The sequence below is a fragment of the Xyrauchen texanus genome, chromosome 29 (assembly GCF_025860055.1).
Source record: "Xyrauchen texanus isolate HMW12.3.18 chromosome 29, RBS_HiC_50CHRs, whole genome shotgun sequence".
In the NCBI taxonomy this organism is placed as follows: Eukaryota; Metazoa; Chordata; class Actinopteri; order Cypriniformes; family Catostomidae; genus Xyrauchen; species Xyrauchen texanus.
Genome location: NC_068304.1, coordinates 1,245,996 through 1,258,426, shown reverse-complemented (window position 1 = coordinate 1,258,426; position 12,431 = coordinate 1,245,996). Strand labels below are relative to the sequence as shown.

The window sequence follows — 12,431 nt, the reverse complement described above, 5'->3', positions numbered from 1 at the left end:
GGTGTCGCTAGTCTCTGTACTATGAAGTCACTAGTGGGCAATCCTTCTGCTATCGCTTTGACTTTATTGGTGCATCAGGCCATAAAACTAAGATATCATTTTAATTTGACAAGTAATCAGTTCCCTTGCTTCTAAAAATGAACACTCTGCAAGAGAGAGCATTTTATATAACCTACAGCAGTGCTTGTAGCATCATATCATTAAACAATAGGAACGATCTATTAAAACATGAATCAAACTCACTCAGAATGCCATCAGTAACTGACATGTTTTTCCATGCATCATTGTTTTATTATATCCATGCATGTGGTTACAGACAAATGATACTGAGCAGGGAAATCCGTCACAACCTCACAAGGTGATGTGAGCTCCGCTGTCTTTACTCTCATTGATATTTGCTCCCGAATGTCACTCGTCATTTGCATAAAGTTAAGCATTCTTACCATTGTTGTGTCGCTCGTCTCGCCACATCTTGATGCCAACTGTCTCTGTCACTCATGTCACCGGAAGTTGCTGTACTCTCATTGAAAATGAATGGTATCCTGTCACTTTGTTGCTTGCGGTGTGAACATGGCTCAAGAGTCACAGCATTTACACTCTTCAGGAAGTGAATCCACCAGTGGCTTACAGATTACTTTTGCATTAATCTGGGACACAAGGAAGTACCAAAATGTCCTATCATATTTTTCACCGATCCAAATTCACACCGAGCAAGGTGTGCTTTTTGGAGTTATGTCAGTGTAATGGTGATTCATGTCTCCCTGTAGAACTTCTATGAGAAACCAGCGTTTGATCATCCACTCAACCAGATGAGCGTGTGGCTGATGCTGGGAAATGAGGGAATGGACAAGGATCGCAACGGGAGTTTCTGTGCACCAACGCCCTCTGCGCTAGTGTTCGGCCGCTCCGATGGTGACCGGATGGCTGTGACCCGAGATCTGTCTCTCCGTCCTGGATACACTCTACAATTCAAGGTACTGATGTAAGGCTACACTTTATCCTTTAAGATGAAGGAATTCTTCTGTTTTATAATCTTGGTCTCTCTTTGTTTTTCAGTGTCTTCTTGAAGTTTGTACAGTTCATTATGCTCCTCAGTAATTTAGCTTGTTTTGTTGTTCTTCAGTTGAATATCGGCTGCGAGTCGGTCTTCAGTGCCTCGGCACCTGTGCTGCTCCAGTACTCTCATGATGCTGGCCGGACCTGGGCTCTTGTACGGGAGGGCTGTTACCCAGGATCACCAGGTGCAACGAGCTGTGAGGGCAGTGGACGTGAATTAAGAGAGCCCACTATTTACAACACTGGAGACTATGAGCGCTGGACCAGAATTACTGTTGTACTTCCACGAATTGTAGCTGCAAGGTAACTGGTCAATGAGCTTGTAGTTGAACTTCTTTTGAGTTTCCTTTTAGCAATACAGCATTTTGCAAGGACTCTGACAGAGATGGAGGTCAATGTACACTGTGGTATATAATATCAAAGTTTCTTGAACTTTCATTTTCATGTCGCAGGGGTTGATTTGAATTAAAACAAATGCTTTTCGTACTTTTCAAATGCCTTTTTTGTATGGATTTGACTGTTTTAGCCTCGTCTGCAACCCAGACTTTCAATATTAAACAATGAAAATCCATTATTACATTAAAACTTATCTAAACAAGGAGTGACATAAACATAAACCATTAATAATTATTGTGTGAACATGATTTCTATACATTTTTACAAATTACATGTCAAACAATAAAGTTTTTATTTATTTATTTTTATGTTAGTGTAATGTACTTGTTAACCAAGTCAACAATTGAATAAATATAATTGAAGAGCATGATTAAGATCAAATATGAGACAATTGATGTTTGATGAAAACAAATACAAATTCCAATCAAACTGTACATTTTCCAAAATATGCAAAAGGTGTGAAAATAGTATTTAATAGTGTGGATTAAGCATAAACAAAATGTTAGCTATAAAATTAGCTTTAGCAAGACAAGGGAGTCTGCCAATTTATTTCAAAAACGTTAAATATTGTATTTCCATCAGCATAATTTCCACCACATAATTCCATTAAACACAATACAGAATTTGAGATGTGTTGGAAATGACACTGTGGTGGAAATCTTCATTACTTTCGAAAAAAATTACATAATTCTATTGTGGTGAATGTTAATACACTGATGGACATTTGTGACTAGTGTGAGTAACATGATGTTCTGAGTCGCATGATGTTCTGGAGCACATGATATTCTGAGTCAAATGATGTTCGGGAGCACATGATGTTCTGAGTCACATGATGTTCTGGAGCACATGATATTCTGAGTCGCATGATATTCTGAGTCACATGATGTTCTGGAGCACATGATGTTCTGGAGCACATGATATTCTGAGCGCATGATATTCTGAGTCACATGATGTTCGGGAGCACATGATGTTCTGAGTCACATGATGTTCTGGAGCACATGATATTCTGAGTCGCATGATATTCTGAGTCACATGATGTTCTGGAGCACATGATGTTTTGAGTCACATGATGTTCTGGACCACATGATATTCTGAGTCGCATGATATTCTGAGTCACATGATGTTCTGGAGCACATGATGTTTTGAGTCACATGATGTTCTGGAGCACATGATGTTCTGAGTCACATGATGTTCTGAGTCACATGATGTTCTGGAGCACATGATATTCTGAGTCAAATGATGTTCGGGAGCACATGATGTTCTGAGTCACATGATGTTCTGGAGCACATGATATTCTGAGTCGCATGATATTCTGAGTCACATGATGTTCTGGAGCACATGATGTTCTGGAGCACATGATATTCTGAGTCGCATGATATTCTGAGTCACATGATGTTCGGGAGCACATGATGTTCTGAGTCACATGATGTTCTGGAGCACATGATATTCTGAGTCGCATGATATTCTGAGTCACATGATGTTCTGGAGCACATGATGTTTTGAGTCACATGATGTTCTGGAGCACATGATATTCTGAGTCGCATGATATTCTGAGTCACATGATGTTCTGGAGCACATGATGTTTTGAGTCACATGATGTTCTGGAGCACATGATGTTTTGAGTCACATGATGTTCTGAGTCACATGATGTTCTGGAACACATGATATTCTGAGTCGCATGATGTTCTGAGTCGCATGATGTTCTGGAGCACATGATGTTCTGGAGCACATGATGTTCTGAGTCACATGATGTTCTGGAGCACATGATATTCTGAGTCGCATGATGTTCTGAGTCACATGATGTTCTGGAACACATGATATTCTGAGTCGCATGATGTTCTGAGTCGCATGATGTTCTGGAGCACATGATGTTCTGGAGCACATGATGTTCTGAGTCGCATGATGTTCTGAGTTGCATGATGTTCTGGAGCACATGATGTTTTGAGTCACATGATGTTCTGGAGCACATGATATTCTGAGTCGCATGATATTCTGAGTCACATGATGTTCTGGAGCACATGATGTTCTGGAGCACATGATGTTTTGAGTCACATGATGTTCTGAGTCACATGATGTTCTGGAACACATGATATTCTGAGTCGCATGATGTTCTGAGTCGCATGATGTTCTGGAGCACATGATGTTCGGAGTCACATGATGTTCTGGAGCACATGATGTTCTGAGTCGCATGATGTTCTGAGTCACATGATGTTCTGGAACACATGATATTCTGAGTCGCATGATGTTCTGGAGCACATGATGTTCTGAGTCACATGATGTTCTGGAGCACATGATATTCTGAGTCGCATGATGTTCTGAGTTGCATGATGTTCTGGAGCACATGATGTTCTGAGTCACATGATGTTCTGGAGCACATGATGTTTTGAGTCGCATGATGTTTGAGTCGCATGATGTTCTGAGTCACATGATGTTCTGGAGCACATGATATTCTGAGTCGCATGATGTTCTGAGTCGCATGATGTTCTGGAGCACATGATGTTCTGGAGCACATGATGTTCTGAGTCACATGATGTTCTGGAGCACATGATATTCTGAGTCGCATGATGTTCTGAGTCGCATGATGTTCTGGAGCACATGATGTTCTGAGTCACATGATGTTCTGGAGTACATGATGTTCTGGAGCACATGGCTTAAGAGAGTTTGAAGATGGCAGGTTCAAGGCAATGCCTTGTGCAGTGGAAAGATGTGGTAAGTTAAACCCTACATATCTCCAAAAAACTATGAGGTAGAATGTAAAGTTAATTGATTGCCTTGGGATTTATGGACCTTTTTGGATGCTCACAGTGAAAGCTACTGATGGTCCAAACAACAATGGAGAGTAGATAATTTGTCTGACTGACTGACTGAACAGCTTGTGTTTTTATATGTATTCTTGTGATGGTTTGCCAGTTGAGTGTCCATGAGACTGTGTAAATGTTGTTTGAAGTGCTGAAAGAACTCTTTCTGAACTGCACAGTGAACTGATTTGCATAATGCTGGTTTGAATGGACTTAAGGATTCTTAAAGGCCTAAGTGCATATGGACTCTGAGGTATAAGCTGCTATGCTGAATTGTGCAAAATAGGCAATTAGTTTCATCATGGCACTGCCCGGTGGTTGCTCTGGAAATCTGTGGATAGAATGTGCGTTCACAGGTGTGTGTTTACCAACATATTATGACAGCTTCAAACTGGCTCATCCAATCAGAATTTAGTGTACAAATTATCTGTTGTGTAATCTCAATATTCCTGTTTTGTTTTCAGTAAGACCCGCTTCCGTTGGTTCCAGGAAAGCAGTGTATATCGGGACGTTCCTGCGTTCGCACTGGATGGCGTCTACATCTCTGAGCCCTGTCCCAATCACTGCGGGGGGCATGGAGACTGCATCTCAGGGGTCTGCTTCTGTGATATGGGATATACAGGTAAAGGCGAGTCTCTTCTTTTTTACAGTTAAATGGTTAAAAAGCCATGTAGCATAGTGTAGCCGGCCTGGTAGTGTGGCGAGAACTGACAGAAAGAAATGCAATCATTGTATAAAATACAGTGCATCCGGAAAGTATTCACAGCGCTTCACTTTTTCCGCATCAATACCCCATAATGACAATGTGAAAGAAGGTTGTTTGAAATCTGTGTAAATGTATTAAAAATAAAAAACATGTACATAAGTATTCACAGCCTTTGCCATGACACTCAAAATTGAGCTCAGCTGTTTCCACTGATCATCATTGAGATGTTTCTACAACTTGATTGGAGTCCACCTGTGGTAAATTCAGTTGATTGGACATGATTTGGAAAGGCACACATCCGTGTATATAAAGTCCCACAGTTAACAGTGTATGTCAGAGCACAAACCAAGCCATGAAGTCCAAGGAATTGTCTATAGACCTCTGAGATCTGGCACAGATCTGGGGAAGGGTACGGAAAAATGTCTGTAGCATTGAAGGTCCCAATGAGCACAGTGAGTCCCATGCATCATCAGTAAATGGAAGAAGTTTGGAACCACTGGGACTCTTCCTAGAGCTGGCCACATGGCCAAACTGAGTGATCGGGGAGAAGGGCCTTAGTCAGGGAGGTGACCAAGAACCTGATGGTCACTCTGACAGAGCTCCAGCGTTTCTCTGAGGAGAGAGGAGAACCTTCCAGAAGAACAACCATCTCTACAGCACTAAACTAATCAGGCCTGTATGGTAGAGTGGCCAGACGGAAGCCACTCCTCAGTAAAAGGCACATGACAGCCCTCCTGGAGTTTGCTAAAAGGCACCTGAAGAACTGACAATGAGAATCAAAATTCTCTGAAACAAAGATTGAACTCTTTGGCCTGAATGGCAAGCGTCATGTCTGGAGGAAACCAGGCACCGCTCATCACCTGGCCAATACCATCCCTACAGTGAAGCATGGTGGTGGCAACATCATACTGTGGGTATAATTTCAGCAGCAGGATCTGGGAGACTAGTCAGGATCAAGGGAAAGATGAATGCAGCAATGTACAGAGACATCCTTGATGAAAACCTACCAGAGTGCTCTGGACCACAGGCAGTTTCATCTTCCAACAGGACAATGACCCTAAGCACACAGACAAGATCACAAAGGAGTGGCTATGGGACAACTCTGTGAATGTCCTTGAGTGGCCCAGCCAGAGCCCAGACTTGAACCCGACTGAACATCTCTGGAGAGATCTGAAAATGGCTGTGCACCGACGCTCCCTATCCAACCTGATGGAGCTTGAGAGTTCCTGCAAAGAAGAATAGGAGAAACTGCCCAAAAATAGGTGTGCCAAGCTTGTAGCCTCATACACAAAAAGACTTGAGGCTGTAATTGGTGCCAAAGGTGCTTCAACAAAGTATTGAGCAAAGGCTGTGAATACTTATGTACATGTGATTTTTTTTTCCCCCATTTTTTATTTTTAATAAATTTGCAATGATTTCAAACAAACTTCTTTCACATTGTCATTATGGGGTATTGTTTGTAGAATTTTGAGTAAAATAATGAATTTAATCAATTTTGGAATAAGGCTGTAACATAACAAAATGTGGAAAAATACTTTCCAGATGCACTGTACATGGACATCCATTGTCAAATCTGTATGTAATATTGTGTGGTGTTATATGTTGTTCACATGCATATAAGTGTATTTGTGTGTGTGTTTGACGGTCAGTTGAGGTGGATCAGTCAAGTTGTGTCCCATCTGCACCGAGTCCCACTGAACTTACAGAGGATTTTGAGGGCAAACTGAGTCCACTGTGGCAGAGTCTGAGCGGGGGGCAGATCGGGGATGGCTGTGGGACCATCAGCGAGGGTAAAGCCCTGTACTTCAGCAGCCCTGGCAGACGAGAGGCTCACACTGTTCCTCTGGACACCACCAACACCCGGTCAGTGCCACAACTGGACTTAACAGCAACATAAAGATAAAAAATTGTTCTCTCATTGTCCCAATCTTATATGAATTTCTTTCTTCTGCCGAACACAAAGGAAGATGTGTTAATATCATTACAATGTAGATCAATGGGGTCCAAGCTCCAAAGAGGATATAAATTCAGCATAAATGTAACTTGAGTGGTTTATTTCATGTCTTCTAAAATGACATGATCGGTTTTGTTGAAACTCTTTTTTTTTTTTTTTTTTTCACTATAAATCTTGACATATGCAGTTCCCTTGGCATGATCATGATTTTAAGCATGGTTACAATATAGTACATGTGCAGAGGGGCATGATAGATGGGTAGAAAATTATCCTTTTTGGAGGAAGTGTGCCTTTAACATGCGGTCGTCTGAGTGAAATTTCCACATTGTGAACCTTTTGCGTGAGGTTATCTATGTTTTCAAGTTTTGCTTTTATGGCTTGTGTATGGTTTTTCTCTAGTTATCCCACTCACTGTTATTCTGGTTCTTCCTGTAAAGGTTGGTTCAGTTCTACATTCGGATTGGAGGAAAAAACATGGGTTTGACCTGTACTCGACCCCGCACACGCAATGAAGGTAAATCTGTTTAAACCTTTTCTGCTGCCACTGAAGGACATGAAATGTAGCTGTAGATCTTATCATATGTGCTGAACTTTGGGTGATTGATGACACAAAGCTTGTCTTTAATGGTGATCAATATTCAAAGGGTTTAGATCTTGAAGATTAGACATTCTTTATTCTCAATATTTTAACAATCCACTCTTATTCCAATGTATTTCTGAATTCTTAATTTTAAGTGTACAGGTGAAACTCGAAAAATTTGAATATCGTGCAAATGTTCATTAATTTCAGTAATTCAACTTAAAAGGTGAAACTAATATATTATATAGACTCATTACAAGCAAAGTAAGATATTTCAAGCCTTTATTTGATATAATTTTGATGATTATGGCTTACAGCTTATGAAAACCCCAAATTCAGAATCTCAGAAAATTAGAATATTACATGAAATCAATCAAAAAAAAGGATTTTAAATACAGAAATGTCGGCCCTCTGAAAAGTATAATCATGCATATGTACTCAGTACTTGGTTTGGGCCCCTTTTGCATTAATTACTGCCTCAATGCGGCGTGGCATGGATGCTATCAGCCTGTGGCACTGCTGAGGTGTTATGGAAGACCAAGATGCTTCAATAGCGGCCTTCAGCTCTTCTGCATTGTTTGGTCTCATGTCTCTCATCTTTCTCTTGGCAATGCCCCATAGATTCTCTATGGGGTTCAGGTCAGGCGAGTTTGCTGGCCAATCAAGCACAGTAATACCACGGCCATTGAACCAGGTTTTGGTACTTTTGGCAGTGTGGGCAGGTGCCAAGTCCTGCTGGAAAATGAAGTCAGCATCTCCATAAAGCTTGTCTGCTGAAGGAAGCATGAAGTGCTCTAAAATGTCCTGGTAGACGGCTGCGTTGACTCTGGACTTAATAAAGCACAGTGGACCAACACCAGCCGATGACATGGCTCCCCAAACCAACACAGACTGTGGAAACTTCACACTGGACTTCAAGCATCTTGCCTCCCCATGATTGTGAATTCAACTGAACCAGACTGAGAGACCATTTAAAGGCTCAGGAACCCTTTGTAGGTGTTTAGCTGATTAGAGTGTGACACTTTGAGCCTACAATACTGAACCTTTTCACAATATTCTAATTTTCTGAGATTCTGAATTTGGGGTTTTCATAAGCTGTAAGCCATAATCATCAAAATTATATCAAATAAAGGCTTGAAATATCTTACTTTGCTTGTAATGAGTCTATATAATATATTAGTTTCACCTTTTAAGTTGAATTACTGAAATTAATGAACTTTTGCACGATATTCAAATTTTTCGAGTTTCACCTGTATGAATAATGTTCCATAGTGTTGATGTGTTACAACTGCAGGGCTGTGATATACACTGTAAAAAGTGGTTACCTGCAGTTTTTACCTTAAGGGGTTATTTCTACTTATTCTGACCAATAAAAATGACTTGCTATGTTTTAACCTAACGTATTCAGGTTAATTTAGTCATAATAATAATAAGTTCTTACCTTAACGGTGCACTCAGTAATTCTTTGAAGTATGTCGAAGTACATGTACATTGGCTTACAGTGACACATAGTGGCCAGGATGCTACATCATTCAACCCCAGTAGTTTTTAGTTGCCAGTGCCATTGTAGAAATTCACTATGCACAGTAATCCAGGATTCATTTAATCCATGAATGAAAGTGTCCAATAACAAGACAGTTACTGAGATTAAGCAAGTAGTATTCAGCTTGCATGTGATGCTAACATCCCTGCCCCATGTAGAATAAAACAGCTTTTATAAGGTTACTGATTTGACTGAACTCTTCACGTCACAGGAGTGGTCATGATTTTATACATACGTTTCAAAATTACTATTAATTTCTTTAGAAGTAAAACATTTTAAATGAGGGGGGGGAAAACACTGGTGCTATTTCTACTTGTTTTGACCTTTAAAAAAACTTTCTTTGGTGTAACATAATGTAGTCAGGTTGATTTAGTCATATTAATAAATACAATTTTTGAATAGTTCATTTAGATTTTACAATGTAGTTCAAGGTTTGTCGCCCAAATTTCAGTTCAAGATTTATTTGCCTTATTCTTCTTGAATTGTTCCAAAATTCCAAATGAAGTAATCTTCAAAATCTTATTCAGATTTTTTACTAATCTTATTCAGTCTACTATAGCAGAAAGATAAAAGGACAAGACAGTGGTCAAGTAAATCATCAAACAATTTAGATGTTTTTTTAGATATTACTGTTCCAATTCTATTTTCAGTTTTTCTTTACCTTACCTTAATTATATTGACTTAAAATCAACTGTGTTTGACAGGTGTAATTGTCCAGTTTTCCACTAACAATGGCGTGCAATGGCAGCTTTTACGAGAGTTGGACTTTGGGTCCTTCCTTGAACCTCAGGTGGTGACAATTGAGCTCCCACCTGCAGCAAAGTCACCCCACACTGTCTTCCGTTGGTGGCAACCACAGCAGGGTGAGAACAACTGTGCATTTGTCACATTACAGAATGTGTACAGTACAGTACATATACTAAAGATACCGCTGTATGGTTATAAACATGTAACTTTCAAAACATGTGTTTGATAAAGAGAGTGGTCAATCGGTGAAGTACAGATCTTGAAACAAAAATGCAATTCATTTCTCTAATACCTTGCTCAGGTAAACATTCGGCACAGTGGGGTCTGGATAATATTCTGATCGGAATGAACGACAGCGCTAGAAGTGGATTCTCTGACACGTTTGATGGCACATGCCCATTAAGACACAACTGGTATAGAGTTGTTGGTGGAGAGGTCACAGCAGACTGTCTGACCCGAGACTCGGTGCTGAACTTCAACTCAGAAGTCATGGACAGTAAGTCAATGTTAAGATTTCTTTTCAGACCATCTAGTCTGGGTGTCTGTGAAGCTGTTTGTTCATTTAGGGTGTGTTCACACTTGTAGTTTGGTTCTCTTGGTTCGGACCAAAAATGAAAATGATACATTTAGTCCTGGTTCGCTTAGCGTTCACACTGGAATTTTTAAAACGGTCATGTGCAGTCATAACCTGCATCGGAACATGCCGAACATCCAAAATAATGCTGGCTGCACTGATTACTCTCTGTGTGAATGGGATACAGCACTGTGAGTCACTGATAATATCTTGACATCTTTGGGTGTTAAATAGAAAAATGTTTAGACAAGACAAAATATTGTCAGTAATTTTAAAAGAAAGTCAGGTAAAGACAGATACCTCAGGCCTTGAGTGGCCTGGGACCTCATTCCATCCCCTTTACCTGATCCATTTTTTTATACCCCACCCCACCTCTTTCTTAAAGTTTCTCATTAATGGAACAATACAATAAAAAGGAATATATATATATATATATATATATATATATATATATATATATATATATATATATATATATATATATATATATATATATATATATATATATATATATAGAAACATACCTGTATATTTTTCTAATTACTTATTTACCAAAAGTTGGATGTTAGTGAACCGAGATATTGCATTCAATAGTCTTGTAATACATCTTTGAAGTGGATTAAAATATGCATGTACACATATATTTGTTACTCAAGGTGAGCTGTTGTTTCATTGATTGACTTGATTTACATTTTACATTGCTATTTGACAAAGAAGCAATGTGGAATTAAACTATAGCAAGTACAACACATTTATAATATATCACACATTTATAATATAATCTAGCAATCCTTATATGAATACAGCTTGCTTGAAGCTCACTGACTTGCACTCTGTCACACTAGAGAGGCCACGTTACGCTGAGAGCTGGGACTTTGAAGTGTCTGGCTCCTCGTTCCTGCAGTTTGATCTGAGCATGGGGTGCAGTAAAGCCACTTCTCCATCTCACGGTGTTCATCTGGAGTTCTCCACAGACTGCGGCCGCCACTGGACCCTCATCACACAAGAGTGTGTGCCCCCTGCCATCGGCTGCTCGGGATACACTCAGCGATCTGTGTACAGCGCTCCTCAGTATCTGCAGTGGAGGAGGGTCACCGTCTATCTGCCAAACGCTGCAATGTAGGACTGAACTTTATCTTTATTTGTATATGTACCAGTACTGATGGAGTCTCTACACACATTTCAGACCCTGTTAATTAAGGTTTATACTCCTCCTTTGAACCTATGCCGTAGCCTCTACGTGGTGGCTTAAAAATGTATAGTTAGCATTGGTTTAGTATATCTACATTTATATTTACATGTATTCATTTAGCAGAAGCTTTTATCCAAAATATTATGAGAACAGCAGAAGCAAATCATCCTAGGGAGGCAGTAGTAACACAAGTGCTGTAATACAAGTTTAAAAACTGTTTAGAGAAGTACTCCTAGCATGGAGGATGAGAGAATTTTCTTTTTTAATAAGAAGACTAAAGGGATTGGGTAAAGTGCTCATGGAAGAAGTGTCTTTAGATGCTTTTTGAAGGATGTTAGAGAACCAGCTGCTCAAGTGGGGTTTGGCAGGTATACCACCAGGAAGGAACAGTTGAAATGAAAGTAGACAGTGATTTTTTGCTTCACCTGCAGAATGCAAACTTCTGGAGGGCATGTAGACCTTAAGTAGTGAGTGTAGATGGGAGGTGCAGAGCCGGTAATTGTTCTGTAAGCAAGCATCAATGCCTTGAATTTAATGTGATCAACCATTGGCAGCCAGTGCAGTTTGATGAAGAGAGGCATGACGTGTGCCCTCTTTGGCTTGTTGAAGACCAATCGCTCCGCTGCATTCTGGATCAATTGCAGAGTTTTGATTGTACATGCAGGAAGGCCTGCCAGAAGACCATTGCTGTATTCCAGCCTGGATAGCACAAGTGCCTGGATGAGGAGTTGTGTGGCATGCTCCGATTAGGAAGGGCCTGATTTTCCTGATGTTGTGCAGAGCAAATCTGCATGATCAAGCAGTCCTTGTGATGTGGTCCATGAGATTTAACTGATCGTCAAACACAACCACAAAGATTTGCGGCTGTCTTGGATGGTGTGATTG

The 12,431-nt window shown here is 40.1% G+C and overlaps 1 protein-coding gene across 1 annotated transcript in view; it reads left to right on the top strand.

Moving 5' to 3' along the window:
* reln (reelin) overlaps window positions 1-12,431 on the top strand; it is a 244,660-nt gene that overhangs the window by 154,493 nt on the left and 77,736 nt on the right. Inside the window, exons 27-34 of the mRNA XM_052097389.1 lie at window positions 768-974; window positions 1,124-1,359; window positions 4,715-4,872; window positions 6,606-6,819; window positions 7,348-7,424; window positions 9,738-9,896; window positions 10,082-10,276; window positions 11,200-11,473. Of these exons, the coding sequence (XP_051953349.1) occupies window positions 768-974; window positions 1,124-1,359; window positions 4,715-4,872; window positions 6,606-6,819; window positions 7,348-7,424; window positions 9,738-9,896; window positions 10,082-10,276; window positions 11,200-11,473 (1,520 nt within the window). The remainder of the gene's footprint in view (window positions 1-767; window positions 975-1,123; window positions 1,360-4,714; window positions 4,873-6,605; window positions 6,820-7,347; window positions 7,425-9,737; window positions 9,897-10,081; window positions 10,277-11,199; window positions 11,474-12,431) is intronic.